Source organism: Carcharodon carcharias, chromosome 5 (assembly GCF_017639515.1).
Source record: "Carcharodon carcharias isolate sCarCar2 chromosome 5, sCarCar2.pri, whole genome shotgun sequence".
Classification (NCBI taxonomy): Eukaryota; Metazoa; Chordata; class Chondrichthyes; order Lamniformes; family Lamnidae; genus Carcharodon; species Carcharodon carcharias.
The window spans coordinates 191,191,665-191,210,722 of record NC_054471.1 but is presented as its reverse complement, the minus strand read 5'-3'; the positions used below and the strand labels follow the sequence as shown (position 1 = coordinate 191,210,722).

The 19,058-nt window shown below is 42.7% G+C and overlaps 1 protein-coding gene across 2 annotated transcripts in view; it reads right to left on the bottom strand.

Annotated features, from left to right (window-relative positions):
* Positions 1-12,895, bottom strand: part of otofa (otoferlin a) — a 480,240-nt gene extending 467,345 nt beyond the window's left edge. For both annotated transcript variants that reach the window (XM_041188008.1, XM_041188007.1), the window contains exon 1: positions 12,817-12,895. In XM_041188008.1, coding sequence (XP_041043942.1) covers positions 12,817-12,895 — 79 coding nt within the window. The remainder of the gene's footprint in view (positions 1-12,816) is intronic.
* Between the last annotated feature and the right edge of the window lie 6,163 nt (positions 12,896-19,058).

Below are 19,058 nucleotides of genomic sequence, written 5' to 3'. Positions count from 1 at the left end.
GTAAATCATGTTTGACTAATTTGCTAGAGTTCTTTAAAGATGGGACAAGCAAAGTGGATAATGGGGATCCTATAGATGTAGTATATCTGGACTTTCAGAAGGCCTTTGATAAGGTGCCTCACAAAAGATTAATACACAAGATGAAATCACACGGAGTTAGGGGTAATATATTAGCTTGGATAGAGGATTGGCTAACCAACAGAAAGCAGAGAGTCAGGATAAATGGGTCTTTTTCTGAATGGCAAGCTGTAACTAGTGAGGTGCCACAGGGTTCGGTCCTTGGGCCCCAGCTATTTACAATCTATATTAATGACTTGGATTTGGGGATAGAAGGTACTATAGCTAAATTTGCAGATGACACCAAAACAGGTGGGAAAATAAGTTGCAAGGAAGAAATAAGAAATTTACAAATGGATATAGGCAGGTTAGGTGAATGGGCCAAAATTTGGCAGATGGAGTTTAACGTGAATAAGTGAGAGGTTATCCATTTTGGTTATAAGAATAAAAAGGCGACTTATTACTTAAATGGAGAGAAACTTCAGAATGCTTCAGTGCAGAGGGATCTGGGTGTCCTTGTGCATGAATCACTGAAAGCTAGTATGCAGGTACAGCAGGTAATAAGGAAGGCAAATTGAATTTTGGTATTTATTGCTAAAGGAATAGAGTATAAAAATAAGGAAGTGTTGTTACCACTGTACAACGCATTGGTGAGACCGCACCTAGAGTATTGTGCACAGTTTTGGTCCCCTTACTTGAGGAAGGATGTAATTGCTTTGGAGGCAGTTCAGAGGAGGGTCACTAGATTGATTCCAGAGATGAGGGGCTTGTCTTATGAGGAGCGATTGAGCAGTTTAGACCTATACTTGCTAGAGCCTAGAAAGATGACAAGAGATCTAATTGAGGTATATAAGATGCTAAAGGGGAGTGGATGTTTCCCCTTGTGAGTCATTCTAGAACAAGGGGCCATAGTTTAGGCTAAGGGGTGGTAGATTTAAATGAGAGATGAGGAAGAATTACTTTTCTCAAAGGGTCGTGAGTCTGTGGAATTCACTACCTCAGAGTGCAGTGGATGCTGGGATGCTGAGTAAATTTAAGGAGGAGTTAGACAGATTTTTAATTAGTAATGGGTGAAAGGTTATGGGAAGAAGACAGGAAATTGGAGCTGAGGCCGAAATGAGATGGTATTGAATGGCGGGGCAGGCTCGAGAGGCTGAACTGCCTACTCCTGCTCTTAGTTCTTATGTTCTGATGTTCTTATCAATCAATACAGTAAAGTCCTACCATTCGCAGGGGTTACATTCCCACAATTTTTGCAAAGGGCGAAACCGTGAACGACGAACATACTTTATAATGGGAGCGAATTCGATAGGTTCCAGCCATCGCAAAATGATTTACCTGCTGTACAGCTGAGCTTTGCTCTTCCAGATGTGAAAACCTCAGCAACTCTTTACTTATCTCTCCTGAGCAGTGACATCCCTCAAATTCGCGCCCCAAACATATAAAAAAAGCATGTCCTTGAGTGCAGTCAGCATAAACAAAAACTTCATTACCACAACATGCTATTAGAGTCTTAGCTTTACCCAGTCTATAATTGCTCTGCAGTATCAGCATGTCATTTAGCAGCTCGGCTTTGAGCTTATTCACATCTAATAATGAAGCTTGATGCACTTTCAACTCTTTCATCCAAACAAATCCAATTTCTGTTTCAACAAATTAAAACCTGCAAAGCATTACCCTATGAAATAGCTCACCAGTTGATTGCTGATTTTGTGCACGTAAACACATTGTGAAAGAATAGGTCACAAACGATATTTAAGGCTGAGACAGACAGATATTTGGTCCCCTGGGAAATTAAGGGATAGGGGGAGCGGGCGGGAGAATGGAGTTGAAGCCCTTGATCGCATTGAATGGCAGAGCAGGCTCAACAAGCAGTATGGTCGACTCCTGATCCTATTTCTTATGCTTATTGAAGGATCATTATGCGGGAATCAATGGATAGAACTTCCAGAGCGTTCTTCCAATCTTCTGCTGGGCCATCAGTGGGAACCTCAGAGGCACACGGTTGAATTTTAGAGGGGGGGGGGGTGGATGGCGATGACGGCCTATTGCTCACCTCCATCCTCTGCCCCCCCTCCCCCACCAAAGTAGAAAAGTCGGTCCACAGCTTGCTGACTTTACGAAGGGCTGCCCCGCAGTGATAATATACTGGAGGTGGCCTTAACAAGGCTCTGGAGAGCTGCCAGCCAATCCTACAGGCACAGAGCTGAGTAGTCCCAGCAGTGCCAGTACACAGTAGTGGCCACTGCCGGGACTACAAGCAGCCCACAGGAGAAGATCCATGCATACCAGACCTACAGGTAAGCCTGGGATTTTTGGTTTTGGAGGGATTGAGGATCCTAGGGAGGGGGTGGTGGGAGGGGGGCTGGGAGGAGAGGTTTTGGAGGCCAGGGAGGAGGCACAAAGTTGGGTGCAATTTTGGGGGGGACCCCCGCTGGACACAGGGGACCCTCCCAAAGGAGGTACTCAACCCTTCCTCCCCACCTTTTAGTCCGAGTTGCAAAAGTAGTGAGTTGGCCTCCTTCATTCCGCCTTTCCCAGCCGCAGGTATTATTGCAGCAGAGGTGGAAACAGGCCCTTAAGTGGCCTTTAATTGGCCACTTGGGACTCAATGGGTTTAAGGGTGGGTGGGCTGGCTGACACCTTACCCACCCACCATAAGATGGGGGGGAGAGTGTAGGCGGGAAGGCAGCGAGCTAGCCACAAATTTTATTCTACCTGACTCTGCCTTCAAATACGGGGAACCGTCAAATTCTCCCCGCAGTTTAAATAACGGTCTATGCCATTTCTCTGGGGCTTCTGCTGACTGAGAGATCAGGAAAATCTCAACATAAATTCTACCCCACAAAGTGCAAAGCAGTTGATTGAACATTGTGGCGAGTATTGATGCAAATTTACAGGAGCCATGCAAAAGATGCTAATTCGTGATAGTTGATAAAATGGGCAGGAAACTAGCTGAAGGTGGTCTGGGCAGTTTTATGATAGATGGGCATAAAAGATTTCAGAAGGGAGGCTGCTTCGATACTTATAAAATATATTGTGTGCCTGGGGCATCATTTCTCCAGGCTGCAATGTTGCTTTGGCAGCTACTTCTTGGGGATCACTGTTGCTCTCTTGCTTCAACAAAACTTAAGCATTCTACTGTACTTCATTTCACAGCAAAGCTGTACAGCAGATAATGATTCCTATTCTTGATACTCTGGAAGAGATTGTATTTCAGTGTCACAAAGACCCTAGAAGGGTCATACGGACTCGAAACGTTAACTCTGTTTCTCTCTCCACAGAAGCTTGTCAGACCTGCCGAGTTTTTCCAGCATTTTCTGTTTTTATTTCAGATTTCCAGCATCCACAGTGTTTTGCTTGTACCTTTGCATTTCAGTGTACCTGGATCTGTCAAAGATTTGTAGTGGTGCTTCAAGGTTCCAGTAGTATCCTCTCTGTTCTTTCTGGTAGTGGAATAGGTCTAATTGCATCCATATTTAGCTTCCATTCTTGGTTTTTGCAAGAGTATTATTCATAGTCACAGAGGGTTGCAATTGCTCTTGAAGAAGTTACCCTTCCACTCTGCCATTCCCTTTACATAAAACCGGTATAGCCGATTTGGTTAAAAAATCTGGGGACTGTAAGGATGCGGGCATTGGGCGAGGTGATTCTGTGCATCAACTGCATACTGAGAGTCAAATTCTTTCTGGCTCATGGAGCCACAGTACTGCACACAAAGACCTAACTGTACAGCACAGCTTCACAGAATGCTATTCCATATGAATAAACACAAAGATATGGAAAGACTTGGAAAAATTGTACTTCTTTTTCCTGAAAAGAGGAGATTATGGGATGATTTGACATAGACTTTTCACTTCCTGAAGGGATGTTAAAAAGCAGTTAAAAACTGACTGCTTCCTGTGGTTGAGGGGTATATCCTAAGGACATATAGCTACAAGATAAATGTAAGAGATTTAGGACAGGAAGCAAGAGTATTTTTCAGGGGACCCTTAGCAAGTACATGTGTTGACCTATGTACAGGTACTAATGTCATTCTCAGTGAAATATTGTGAAATAGTTGAGACAACTCCACTTCCAACCATCACAACCCCTCACACCTCACCTCCCCCTCCCACCCCTACCCCGCAAACAAAGATATCTGTGTAATTAAAGGAAAAATTTGTTAATACAGACAGTGACTTAAAAAATAACAATTCTTCATCACAAACATGTTGAAACACTGTCCATATGTTCTTCTAAAAGCAAATTGGCTAATTACTTCAAAGCAGATGAGTGAAATTAGACAAGGTGGTTCATGCAGAGGACACCACCAGGACAGGCTTTTTATCTGTTCTTTCATGGGATGTGGGCATCACTGGAAAGGCCAGCATTTGCTGCCCATCCATAATTGCCCTTAACGGCAGTATGGTTTGTTAAGCCATTTCAGATGGCTGTTGGCCTCAACCACATTGCTGTGGGTCTGGAGTCACATGTAGGCCAGACCAGGTAAGGACAGCAGATTTCCCTTCCTAAAGGACATTAGTGAACCAGATGGGTTTTCACCACAATTGGCAATGCTTTCATGGTCACTATTACTGAGACTAGCTTTTAATTCCAGATTTTATTAGTTGAATTTAAATTCCGTCAGCTGCCATGGTGGGATTTGAACCCATGTCCCCAGACCCTTAGCCTGGGCCTCTGGATTACTATTCCAGTGACAAGACCAGTGATCGAACAAATAGATTGGAACATTCTATCATTCCTTTTGTTGCCTGTGTGGCCAAGTCCCACTATAAATGGAACACCCTCAGTTAGATGAACCATCCAGACATTATTAGAAAAGTTAAGGCCAAAGTACATTATTCCAGCGAGAGTGGCTCTGTATTTTCATAAAGTACAGCGTTTGTTAACATATTTTACATCAGGAGTGTTCATGCCTTTTCTCTTCATGCACTGCTTGGCGGCATATCATAGAACATCGTGAGTCACATTTAAAATTGACATCAAAGCTCCTGTAAATCTGCTTTCATTTCAAACCATGCATTTTTGGTGTTCTGATTTGGAATAGCACTAAAAATAACCCTTTCTAAATCCCCAGGCCCACGAGTGGAACCAGAGCAAATCAGAGAGTAAGCAGTATAGTATTGAGTTGCTGGGTTCAGTGGGCTGGATTGTTAAGGTTTACCAGCCACAATTAGTGCATGAACTGCAGTATGGTCACTATCTAAATAGTTGTCTCAGTACACCAAACCTCAAGAACAGATCTGGAAATTAAAATTGCTTGAATGACAGTGTGTAGAAAAAAATGACTAATACACTCTTTTGTAAACATTACTGCAATAAGGGGTGGTTTTCAGAATGTGTGCTACCAGTGGGGAGCCTCACCCACCATCTATTATAGCTATGCAGCTCATAATTTTCTACCATTAATTAATGGACAAAAATAGCGTGTCTGCACCAATAGTGCACATTTTAGGAAATTAGTGCCGCAGATGTTTTTATTTTGTGCACTATTAAATGATTTTCGCACAATTCACTTCAACTGAAAGGTCTGTGAGGTTCCTGTTGTTATCCTCCAAGATCAATTTAATAGCTTAATCAATTTTTTCTTCACCTTCTAAGCTCAATAAAATAAAGTTAGTTCACACACACACACACACATAACACATGCACACAAACACAGAGCCTTTCTTTCCCAGTAACTATAATCCTTGTTGAAGAAAACATATCTCAGAATACAACCTGTTTCCCATCAGAATCTCACTTCAGCATATTCAATATTACATAGTAGCTGTGTAGAATTGAGAGATTGGAATCTTCCAATGTTTAAGTGCTGGGTATTTTCCTGTCTAGTCGTTTAATTATGTATTGTCGTGTCAGGCATAATATCACTTTAGACTTTTTCCCCCCTTGTTGATAACCAGCTGAGAAAGTTTCCTGATTGAAGATTTCTTTGTACGAGAAAACCCATTCATCTCATTTCCTATCATACCGACAAAGTCATACTGCAGCTTAGTCACGCTAAACAGCCTTGGGTTAATATGAAGAGTATTACTTGAGCAGAATTGTAGACAAACCCAAATAGCAATTCATGTGAAACTGAAGACGAAAGCTAAATAACAAGAAATGACACAGAATGAAGTGTCTTGGACCTCATTGTAACTATTCTGACTGTCGCACTGTTAGTTATTGATATCAAGGAAACCTATTGCCATGAGAGAAAAGAAATTTTGTCTTAGATCTATGTTTACATTGGTTCATTAATTTTGTTACAGTAAATAGACAATTAAAAAGCAACTTCATTCATAGAAGAATATTCCAGTTAGTCCAGTTGGAAGAATGAATCATATGAGAACCCAAGTATGATTTGTTCAAAGATTTGCTTAATTGGCATCTCTTCTTGAACTTAACAGACAACTATTTAAATTCAAATGGCCCAAGTGACTATGTCAAAGCCTGCCTCTCAAATCATTGAGCCTATTGGAAACCTTTGAAAAGGGATACTTGAGCTAGATCATGTCTGTAATCAGCGAGAAGAAGGAAAGAAAAGGAACTACTACCTATGCACTGTAACTTTAAAGTATCAGTTTCTATTATTCTATTTCTATTACAACAAAGAGTGGATGGATTTCAATGAAACTTGGTATACAGATTGGTTACAGCCCAAAGAAGAACTGATTAGCTTTTAGTGAAGATGCAGATCCAGATTCAGATCCTAGCATTTTTTAAAGGATCTGTTAACATTGGGAGATAGGGTGAATTGACTTTTTTAAGAAAAGTGTTTTATTTAGAATGTTCTTTTTTTTTAGAATGTTATGGATTTTCTCAGCTTCTGTTATTTAATTTTTCACAGCTGTCAAAATGAGCAGAGTTCTCAGAGCAGGTTGTTGGATGTGAATTGGCCTGAAGCCTCCTCAGTGAGATAGAAGCTCTTAAGAAAAAATATTTACTTTTCTAACTTTGTAATTACAGAGCATCAACCTGGCAGGGAGAAGCTTCAAGGAAGAGCTGTGTCATTGTAATAACACTGAATTAATACAGCGTGGCAGAGTTATGTGCTCTACTGAGTGCCTCTTTTTTCTTAAGCAATTGTTTGGAAGTTAATCTGCAAAATTGGTCTATTGCATTGTGATTCTTCCCCCTGCTGAGAAAACATTGAAGGCATGATACAAAACCAGAAGCCCAGGCAATCTGAAGTGGGATTCTCTGTTCATTTCTTTGGGCTGTTACACATTTTATCTTGTTACCAGAGCAAACAAAAATACCGTCCGGGACTTGGGGCCGCCTATGAAAATAGACTGAAACAGAGATGTAAAAAGGACAAAATTAAAACCTCAAAACATAATGCCCATTGAAAATGAGCTTCTGCTTCAAATTTATGGCAGTCCTGATACGTAGAAAGAAAGACTTGCATTTAACACAGCCACGTTGCAATGGCTTCTCTTCCTGCTTCAGAACCATTACATCTGGTGTCCCCCAAGGATCGATCCTTGGCCTCTCCTATTTCTCATTTACATGCTGCCCCGTGGTATCCAAAGACAGTGTCAGTTTTCACATGTACGCTGAGGACACCCAATTCTACTTCACCACCGCCTCCCTTGACTCCTCCACTGTTGCTAGATAAACATACGAACATACGAATTAGAAGCAGGAGGAGGCTATTTGGCCCCTCGAGCCTGCTCCGCCATTCAATAAGATCATGGTTGATCTGAATGTAACCTCAACCCCACATTCCCACCTACTCCCAGTAACCTTTCACCCCCTTGTTTATCAAGAAACTATCTAGCTCTGTCTTTAAAATATTCAAAGACTCTGCTTCCAGCGCCTTTTGAGGAAGACAATTCCGAAGACTTATGACCTTCTTGAGAGAAAAAAATTCTCCTCATCTCTGTCTTAAGTGAGCGACCCCTTATTTTTAACCAGTGACTCCCAGTTCTAGATTCTCCCACAAGAGGAAACATCCTCTCCACATCAACGACCCTCAGGATCTTAAAGGTTTCAATTAAGTCGCCTCTTATTCTTCTAAATTCCAGTGGATACAAGCCTAACCTGTTCAACCTTTCCTCATAAGACCACCCATTCCAGGTATTAGTCTAGTAAACCTTCCCTGAACTGCTTCTAATATATTTACATCTTTCCTTAAATAAGGAGACCAGAACTGTATACAATACTCCAGATGTGGTCTTACCAATAACGTGTACAACTGAAGCATAACCTCCTTATTTTTGTACTCAATTCCCCTCACAATAAATAATAACATTCTATTAGCTTTCCTAATTACTTACTGAACCTGCATATTAGCCTTTTGTGCTTCATGTACTAAGACACCCAGATCCCTCTGGATCTCAGAGCTCTGCAATTTCTTGCCATTTGGATAATAAGCTTGTTTTATTCTTCCTGCCAAAATGAACAATTTCATATCTGCTGATATTATATTCCATTTGCCAGATCTCTGCCCATTCACTTAACCTATGTCATGTAGTCTCCTTACAACTCCTTGACAATTTACTTTCCTACCTATATTTGCCGTCAGCAAATTTAGCCACCATTCCTTCATCCAAGTAACTTACATAAATTGTAAAAAGTTGAGGCCCCAGCACTGATCCCTGTGGCACAGACAGATGATCAGACTGCTTACTTAGCATCCAGTACCGGATGAGCAGAAATTCCCTCCATTGAAATATTGGGAAGACTGAAGTCATTGTTTTCAGTCCCTGCTTCAAACTGCATTCCCTCGCTACTAATTCCATTTCTCTCCCTGGCAACAGTCTGAGATTAAATGAGTCTGTTCACAAACTTGGTGCCACTTTTGATCCTGAGAAGAGCTTCCAGCCTCATATTAGGGCCATCACTAAGACTGCATATTTTCACCAATGTGACATTGTTCGCTTTCACCCCTGTCTCAACCCATCAGCTGCTGAAATCTCATCCATGTCTTTGTTACCTTTAGACCTGACTATTCCAATGCACTCCTGGCTGGTCTTCCACATTCTACCGTCCATAAACTTGAGGTGGTCCAAACCTCTGCAGCCCATGTCTTAACTTGTAGCAAACCCCGTTCACCTGTCACCCCTGTGCGTGCTGACCTACATTGGCTCCCAGCCAAGAACTGGCTTGATTTTAAGATTCTTATGCTTTTGTTACAAATACCACCATGATATTTCCCCTCCCTATCACTGTAATCTCCTATAGCCCCAAAACCCTCTGAGATATTTTCACTTCTCCAATCCTAGCTTCTTGTGTATCCCTAATTTTAGTCGCTCCACCAGTGGTTGCCATGCCTTCAGTTATCCGGGCTCCAAGATCTGGAATTTTCTCCCTACACCTCTCCACATCTATATCTCATTTTCTCCTTTAAGACACTTCTTAAAATCTGCCTCTTTGACCAAGCTTTTGGTCATCTGATCTAATATCTCCATATGTGGCTCTGTGTCATACCCTTTTGTTGTAATGCTCCTGTGAAGTGCCTTGGGACATTTCATCACATTAAAGGTGCTATTTAAATATAAATTGTTGTTGCTGTATATTGCACCTTCCTCAACTTCAGCGTGTCCCCAAAGCTGCTTACAGCCAATGAAACACTTCTGAAGTGTAGTCACTGTTGGAAGATAGATTATAAGGTATGATAACTGCATCCTAATTATTCGTTCAGTTATGAACTGCACTATGTGAATTCACTAAATTAATAATACATCGCTGGCATTAAATGTGAGCATTGAACCTTTCTTTTCCTTCATTTCCAAGTTGCAGGCACCTTTCAAAAACTCCAAGGTGACCAATTTCATTCAATTTCCAGTGAATTGAAACCTCCATGTACTGCTTTTTAGGCATTTCATTGAAAATCCTTTTGTACAGCTGTCAGATTGATTAAAACCTTGGTGAAAAAGAACACTACACATTTTGATTCTCTTACCCCTTATTTATTCCTGTTTTAGATGCACGGAATTCAGCGGTGCCTCTACCACATAACTTACACTTAATTTACTTATAACACCTACAAGAATGAAACTGTGAGTCAGGAATAATCATACAGGTATTTCGAACTATATTTGGGTTGTTTTTGACTTAACCATAATAGGAAGCAAATTTAGTAATGTGTCCGGATTTTAAAGCCTCATTTATAATCTTTTAAACTGTTTCAAATGCTGTTTGATGTGAAAATAGCAGTGCAACCCACGAGTCAGGCTCTGACCTAATTCCTGAGTGTGCTAGAACTGATCAATGTGAGGCTCCCTCCAGAAGCCTGTCTGATACTGTCTAGGCTACAAAATGCATAGCACACAATTGGGCTTAACATAACACCAGAATTAAAAATATTCTGGTGTTCTGTTAGATCTTCTTGATACTTTATAAATTTGGTACTGAATATTTGTCGGTATCAGGCTGGGTAGCACACTCATCTCTGAGTCAGAAGCCTTTACATTCAGTTCCCACTCCAGAGATTTGAGCATATAATCTAGGTTAACACTGCAGTGCAGAATTGAAGGAGTGCTGCAATGTTGGAGATCTGACTTTCAGGATGAGATGTCAAACTGAGGTCTTATCTACTCCCTTAGATGGGCCTAAAAAACACAAGTGGCACAATTTGAATAAGAATACATGAGTTTTCCCAACTTCCAGGTCAACCTTTATCCCTCAGCCAGCATCAGAAAAACAAATTATCTTGTCATTTATCTCACTGGGGGACATGCGTTTGGGATTTGGTGTTGCGTTTGGTGTTGTGTTTGCCTGTCCCCCAGTGTTACCATATTTCAAAGATACTTCATTAATTGTGAAGTTCCTTGGGATATCCAAGGACCATGAAATGTGCTATGTAAATGCAAGTTCGTCTTAAGAGACCCAGCAATCTACTCTCTTCAATTAAAATGTAGCTGCTGGATAGGTAGAGCTCTGGGCGTGCATATAAGGAAACGTTTGCAGAGCTGTCTATTTGCGGTCACAGCTCAAGGCGTAAATCAGGTCTAGCAACTACTGATCTCAGACTAGGTGCGCAATATAATTTGAGGTTTAAAAGTGAGACGAAAGCTTCTTTTTGCACAACCTCCAGTCTCACTAAAGTAATATTGAACCCTGCCTTAAGTGGAATGTAATCTGATTATATGGTTCAAGCTAAATATCTGACGGCAAGAATAATGTAAACCTTAGTACGTTCCCTCTGAAGTCCTTTCTCACCACATTGTATGACATTTTTGAGAAAATATTCAGCAGTAGTCGTGCGTGTTTCCATTGTGTATTCATGGGGAAACATGTTTTACAGTATCCCTTTATCAGTAACTTCCTGACATTGAGATTGTATCTCTCCTGTTAAACTGTTCTATTTAGTTATCAACAGAATAACGAGAAAAATAAATCGCGGATTTTCTGTGCATTGGTTATATCGGTTAAAATATTATTGGCCATTTTGTGAACTAATGATTAATATAGTCAGGTGCTATACTCTGTCCACTATTTCAATAGAAATGTTGAACCGTTTTGTTAAGGGGCTTAAGAAGCTCCATTAGTTGAATGGACTGAACAGCCTCATCCCGTACAGTAAGGGTCTGTGCACTAATACCGCCAACACCAATTTCTATCCTTATATCCTTTTAACACAATCTATTTAAAATAAATAAATAAGCTGAGTTATCACCGTGTGCGAAAGATTTTTTGCTTAAATCACACAGGCTCCTTGATTTGAATGTTTTTCCCTAAACCCATGGGAATGGGAGGAGCCACTCCAAGGATCTCTAGGGATTTGCCGCGTTGATTTCCCTCGCTGACCCTCTCCACCTTCCTTTCTTCTGATCTCCGGCATGGACTCCGTGCTCGTTATTTGACCACTTGGTGCCTTTCAATCCTGTTCTGAAGAAGAGTCATACTGGACTGGAAACGTTAACTCTGTTTCTCTCCACAGATGCTGCCAGACCTGATGAATACTCCCAGCACTTTCTGCCTTTTTTTCAGATTTCCAGCATCCTCGTCGCTTTGTTTTTATTTCCACATCTAATATTGTCTCTCCTCTTTTCTTCGTCCGTCTCTAATCCGGAGTCCCAGAAGCCGGATAACAGCTTCTAAAACCTTAACGGGTGCCAATCAATCTCCAGAACTTGGCTTTGGCATAAGAAACGCCAAGGTCCAATAATTTGAGAATTAAATGAGCAATCAGGCACCGAGCCACAGAGCTTTGTCCACTCTTGTCCGGTAAAATTGGAGACATTGAAATAAGTATCAGGTATAATCTGCTTCCCTCAGCTATGAGACAATGGTTATACAATTAAGAGAGATTTTAACTGAGGATTTGTCTGCACATCACCCGCATTAAACATAATTCAACTGTTCCTGAGACGAATAGTAATATAACTAGAACTAACCACTTGCATTTGGGTGGTATATTTACATACTATATGTACGCACATAAATTATAGATGTACTTCAACACACCATGGTCAACATACCTAGTTAAACAGAATAACTACCATAATACCCCATAGTTAGAATAACTAGTTAACTCGGTTTGGCACCGCTGTTCACGCCGACTTTAACACGCTCCCCGGATCCCCGTGTACCACAACTTTCTTTGGTGCCAAAATTGGATGGATTTCATCGGGGTCAGCCCACATCGTGACACCAACACAGTCAATTCCACTCCGCCCGGCTGCACCTTGACTTGACATATGAGCGCCTTGTACACCCTGCTACAAACACACCACTGCATCCAAATGCGGCGCTTTGCCGTGTAAATGCACTCTGCGTATTAGAGGCTTTTTATTTTTTTTTAAAAAAAGTCTCTCCATTTACCTCGAAATGTTACTTTGGCTATCCTGTCGCCTTTCCCTCGGAGGTCGGTGACGGTTTTCAGGTGGACCATGAGAGCCATCCTGACTGCTTGAGTCTCTGTCCAGAGTTAAGTGTTGCTCTCGGAGTGAGTATGCTGCACTCTGACTGGCTTTTCTCGGCCAGTTAGACACACACAGATGAGCAGTTACTGAGAGAAACTGCTGCCCAGCGTCTCCTCCTCCTCTCACTACAACTCACTGCAGCTCATCCCGTTTGTTGCTTAGGCATCCCTAAATTATTTAGAGGCTTCCTTAACAAAGCGGGTTTCGTGTACCGATGACATATATTGTATTTTTTCAGCTACTGTCCTGTCATATTTACTGTCATTCAATAGGCGCCAGTTGACTTAATCCAGCTGTTGGGGGCGTTGACTTGCATTTTGAAACTGCAGCAGATGCATTTTCAATGTGTACACTGTTTCTCTTTGCGCCTATATCCTATAAACATAGATGTTGAACTGGGCTCCTGCTGTGTTGAGAGTTTTGATGAATCGTGACACATTATGAATTTTATTTGTCATTTCCCTGCCTTGCTATAGCTTTGGAAGCCCAAGGAATGACAAATGGAAGTAGTCTTCTATGTTGTAGTGGCAGAAAGTTAAAAATTGGAAATTAATAATGTACATTCTGTAACATAATATACTAGCTGCCCAACACAATAAGCCCGAGTCTAAGCATGATCAGAGAGAAGGTATAAACCAGAGATGAAGACTGTCTTGGATAAGTTGATGGTACAAGTGACAATGGCATCAGGGTGTAAAAAGGAAGATGAGTGCTGTCTGGATGGCCAAAACAAAAACAGAATTACCTGGAAAAACTCAGCAGGTCTGGCAGCATCGGCGGTAACTCTTTTATTCTCCGCTGATGCTGCCAGACCTGCTGAGTTTTTCCAGGTAATTCTGTTTTTGTTTTGGATTTCCAGCATCTGCAGTTTTTTGTTTTTATAGCTGTCTGGATAGGTTGGATTTACCCGTGAGGAAGGGCATTTGGCCTATTTGATTCATCCACCCAAAAGACCCATCCAACTATAATGTCCAATGTTTGTTAAATGATTCCAGGGTTTTACTTTCACTCCTTTTTATCTGGAAACTCATTTCAGGTGCTGTTCATTTCATCTTTTTAAGAAGGATTTCATGATACCTATTGCAAGAGTACTCTATCAATCTGTGAACCTGTGTGTATTCCTGCAGTGTATTCCTGCAATTTAATCTAATGTAATATTCCAAGTTACATTTTTCTACACCCTTAATAATCTATACTGCTCTATAATCTATACTGTTCAGGTGGCTCATTTCACATCAGAAATCCAAATTTCTTACAGTCTTTTTTTCATAACTCATTTGTCTGACATGCAATTTAGCCTTGTAACCAAAAGACACCACTTCTTAATGCTAGTCTACAATATCTGCCTTTAGGGTTCTAATTTATTGATTGAGGACCTTCACCGATAGCTCTGCCTTCCAACATGTATTTTGAGATTGTTAAGCAAAGTTGAACAAAATATCAAGGCAGAAAATGTATAGTTCAGAAAATTAGTCTATGACTTTTTTTACTGGGATGAGCAGAGGCATTAATTATGTATGGAAAATCAATGTACAAGATATCTAGGTTCATGACAAATTCATTACAGCGTTTATTTGAAAAGTTAAACAAAACTTTCCTTAGCTAAGAAATGGTCAAGCATTTTGCATCTTTGAGTCATTTAATTACAAAGCAGTGGATGAAGAAGGAATCAAATGCAGCAAACCTTGCACCTACTAGATTTGTGCACGCCTATAAGTCTGTCAAGTCTTCTAGGGTTCATTCTTCCTGTACCTCAGTTAGCCGGATAGCTGGCATGTGGTTCAGAATAATGCCAACAGCACAGGGTTCGATTCCTGTTCCAACTGAGGTAGGCTTGGGATCTGCCTCCTCATCATGCCCTTGAGGGTGGAAGGAAATGGCAAACCACCACTGACAAAAGCTACCAAGAAAATTGGCTCAGGGTGAAGCAACAGCAGGCCAATGAGCCAAGGGCCTGCTCCTAGGCAGAGCACACATACACAGTGTGGAATATACTAGTCAGTGGGAGTTTGATGGTTGGGTGGCAGGATCAGATCAAAGATCTGTCACTTCCAGCCAAAAATGGTAGTGAACAATTAACATTAATAGAAGAGGAGACTCCATGAACATCCCCTTTGCTGAAGCCCAGTTGATGAGTACAAAAGACAAGGCTAAACCTTTCGTAACCAACTTCAGCCAGAAATGTTGAATGCATGATCCATCTTGCCTCCCTCTGAGGTTCCCATTATCACAGAAACCAATCTTCAGCCAATTCGATTCACTGCATTTAATATCAAGAAACAATTGTGCACACTGAATACAGCATATCAGCTGAAGTGCTGAAGGCTCAAGACCCAGAACTATCTGTGCCTCTCGCTAAGCTGTTCAAATGCAGCGGTAGCCAGACAAAATAATGCCCTGTCCATAAAAAGCAGGACAAACCCAATGTGGCCAATCATGGAGATAAAAACAAAAAAACTGCGGATGCTGGAAATCCAAAACAAAAACAGAATTACCTGGAAAAACTCAGCAGGTCTGGCAGTATCGGTGGAGAAGAAAAGAGTTGACGTTTCGAGTCCTCATGACCCTTCGACAAAACTTGAGTTCGAGTCCAAGAAAGAGTTGAAATATAAGCTGGTTTAAGGTGTGGGGGGGGGGGTGGGGGGGAGGACGGAGAGAGAGAGAGAGAGAGAAGTGGAGGGGGTTGGTGTGGTTGTGGGGTGCAGTGATAGAAGCAGTGATAGAAGCAAAAAAACAAAAAAACTGCGGATGCTGGAAATCCAAAACAAAAACAGAATTACCTGGAAAAACTCAGCAGGTCTGGCAGCAGACTGCCAGGTAATTCTGTTTTTGTTTTGCAGTGATAGAAGCAGATCATCAAAAGATGTCACCAACAATAGAACAAAAGAACACATAGGTGTTAAAGTTGGTGATATTATCTAAACGAATGTGCTAATTAAGAATGGATGGTAGGGCACTCAATGTATAGCTCTAGTGGGGGTGGGGAGAGCATAAAAGATTTTAAAATATTTAAAAATAATGGAAATAGGTGGGAAAAGAAAAATCTATATAATTTATTGGAAAAAAACAAAAGGAAGGGGGAAGCAGAAAGGGCGTGGGGATGGGGGAGGGAGCTCAAGACCTAAAGCTGTTGAATTCAATATTCAGTCTGGAAGGCAGTGAAGTGCCTAGTCGGAAGATGAGGTGTTGTTCCTCCAGTTTGCGTTGGGCTTCACTGGAACAATGCAGCAAGCCAAGGACAGACATGTGGGCAAGAGAGCCGGGTGGAGTGTTAAAATGGCAAGCGACAGGGAGGTTTGGGTCATTCTTGCGGACAGACCGCAGGTGTTCTGCAAAGCGGTCGCCCAGTTTATGTTTGGTCTCTCCAATGTAGAGGAGACCACATTGGGAGCAACGAATGCAGTAGACTAAGTTGGGGGAAATGCAAGTGAAATGCTGCTTCACTTGAAAGGAGAGTTTGGGCCCTTGGATGGTGAGGAGAGAGGAGGTGAAGGGGCAGGTGTTGCATCTTTTGTGTGGGCATGGGGTGGTGCCATAGGAGGGGGTTGAGGAGTAGGGGGTGATGGAGGAGTGGACCAGGGTGTCCCGGAGGGAGCGATCCCTATGGAATGCCGATAGGGGGGGTGAAGGGAAGATGTGTTTGGTGGTGGCATCATGCTGGAGTTGGCGGAAATGGCGGAGGATGATCCTTTGAATGCGGAGGCTGGTGGGGTGATAAGTGAGGACAAGGGGGACCCTATCATGTTTCTGGGAGGGAGGAGAAGGCGTGAGGGCGGATGCGCGGGAGATGGGCCGGACACGGTTGAGGGCCCTGTCAACGACCGTGGGTGGAAAACCTTGGTTAAGGAAGAAGGAGGACATGTCAGAGGAACTGTTTTTGAAGGTAGCGTCATCAGAACAGATGCGACGGAGGCGAAGGAACTGAGAGAATGGGATGGAGTCCTTACAGGAAGCGGGGTGTGAGGAGCTGTAGTCGAGGTAGCTGTGGGAGTCGGTGGGTTTGTAATGGATATTGGTGGACAGTCTATCACCAGAGATTGAGACAGAGAGGTCAAGGAAGGGAAGGGAAGTGTCAGAGATGGACCACGTGACAATGATGGAGGGGTGGAGATTGGAAGCAAAATTAATAAATTTTTCCAAATCCCGACGAGAGCATGAAGCAGCACCGAAGTAATCATCGATGTACCGGAGAAAGAGTTGTGGAAGGGGGCCGGAGTAGGACTGGAACAAGGAATGTTCCACATACCCCATAAAGAGACAGGCATAGCTGGGGCAAATGCGGGTACCCATAGCCACACCTTTTATTTGGAGGAAGTGAGAGGAGTTGAAGGAGAAATTGTTCAGCGTGAGAACAAGTTCAGCCAGACGGAGGAGAGTAGTGGTGGATAGGGATTGTTCGGGCCTCTGTTCGAGGAAGAAGCTAAGGGCCCTCAGACCATCCTGGTGGGGGATGGAGATGTAGAGGGATTGGACGTCCATGGTGAAGAGGAAGCGGTTGGGGCCAGGGAACTGGAAATTGTTGATGTGACGTAAGGTGTCAGAGGAATCATGGATGTAGGTGGGAAGGGACTGGACAAGGGGAGAGAGAAGGGAGTCAAGATAACAAGAAATGAGTTCTGTGGGGCAGGAGCAAGCTGAGACGATCGGTCTACTGAGGCAGTTCTGTTTGTGGATTTTGGGTAGGAGATAGAAGCGGGCCGTCCGAGGTTGGGCGACCATCAGGTTGGAAGCTGTGGGAGGAAGATCCCCAGAGTAGATGAGGTCAGTGACAGTCCTGGAAACAATGGCTTGATGTTCAGTGGTGGGGTCATGGTCCAGGGAGAGGTAGGAGGAAGTGTCTGCGAGCTGACGCTCAGCCTCCACGAGGTAGAGGTCAGTGCGCCAGACAACAACAGCACCACCCTTGTCAGTGGGTTTGATGACAATGTCAGGGTTGGACCTGAGAGAATGGAGTGCAGTAAGTTTAGAGAGAGACAGGTTAGAATGGGTGAGAGGAGCAGAGAAATTGAGACAACTAATGTCGTGCCGACAGTTCTCAATGAAAAATCAAGAGAAGGTAAGAATCCAGAGGGAGGGGTCCAGGTGGAGGGAGAATATTGGAGATGGGTAAAAGGATCCGTTGAACGGAGAGAGGACTCCTGCCCAAAGAAGTGAGCCCGGAGACTCAAGTTCTGTCGAAGGGTCATGAGGACTCGAAACGTCAACTCTTTTCTTCTCCGCCGATGCTGCCAGACCTGCTGAGTTTTTCCAGGTAACTCTGTTTTTGTTGTGGCCAATCATGATCTCACCAATCTACTCCCAATCATCAGGAACTTGATGTATGAGGTCAATGACAATGCTATCAAGTGACACTTACTCACCTGCTCAGCAATGCATTGCAGCTTTAGGCAAAGTAGCTTTTGATTGGTGGCATCTTGGTGGCCAGTAAAATTGAAATCATTAGCAATCAGGGAAACAGTCTCCACTGGTTGGAATCATATCTAGCACAAAGAAAGATAGCTGTGGTTCTTGGAGGCATTTCATCTCAGCCCTAGGGCATTGCTGCAGGAGTTCCTCAGGGTATTGTCCGAGGCCCAACCATCTTCAGCTGCTTCATCAACGACCTTCCCTACATTATAAAGCAGAAGTGGTATGTTCATTGATGATTGCACAATGTTCAGATTCATTCACAACTTCCCAGATAATGAAGCACTCTGTGTTTGCATGCTGCAGGAACTGGACAACATTCAGGCTTGGGCTGATAAGCGGCAAGCAACATTCATACTACAGAAGTGCCATCTTCACCAAGAGAGAATCTACATTCAATGACATTGTTATCAACAAAACCCCACTACCAACATCCTGGGGGCTCACTATTGACCTGAAATCTGGGCCGGAATTTTCCTTGCCTGCCGCTGTTGGGTGTGTTCGGTGGTGTGAGTGGACAACATGGTGTGATTTGTTTCACGATGGCGTGAAACCAGTTCGCGATCGTCCACTCAGCCTGCTGATGGTGGGCCGCATTCTCCACCATCGGAAATTGAGAACCTCATTGTAACACATCAGCATCTCATTATTAGACCTGCCCATCGGAATCGTCACCCTTCTGCTGGATTGTCCACCCAGGTCGGTGGGAAAGCACGCTGGTGCAGAACACATCTT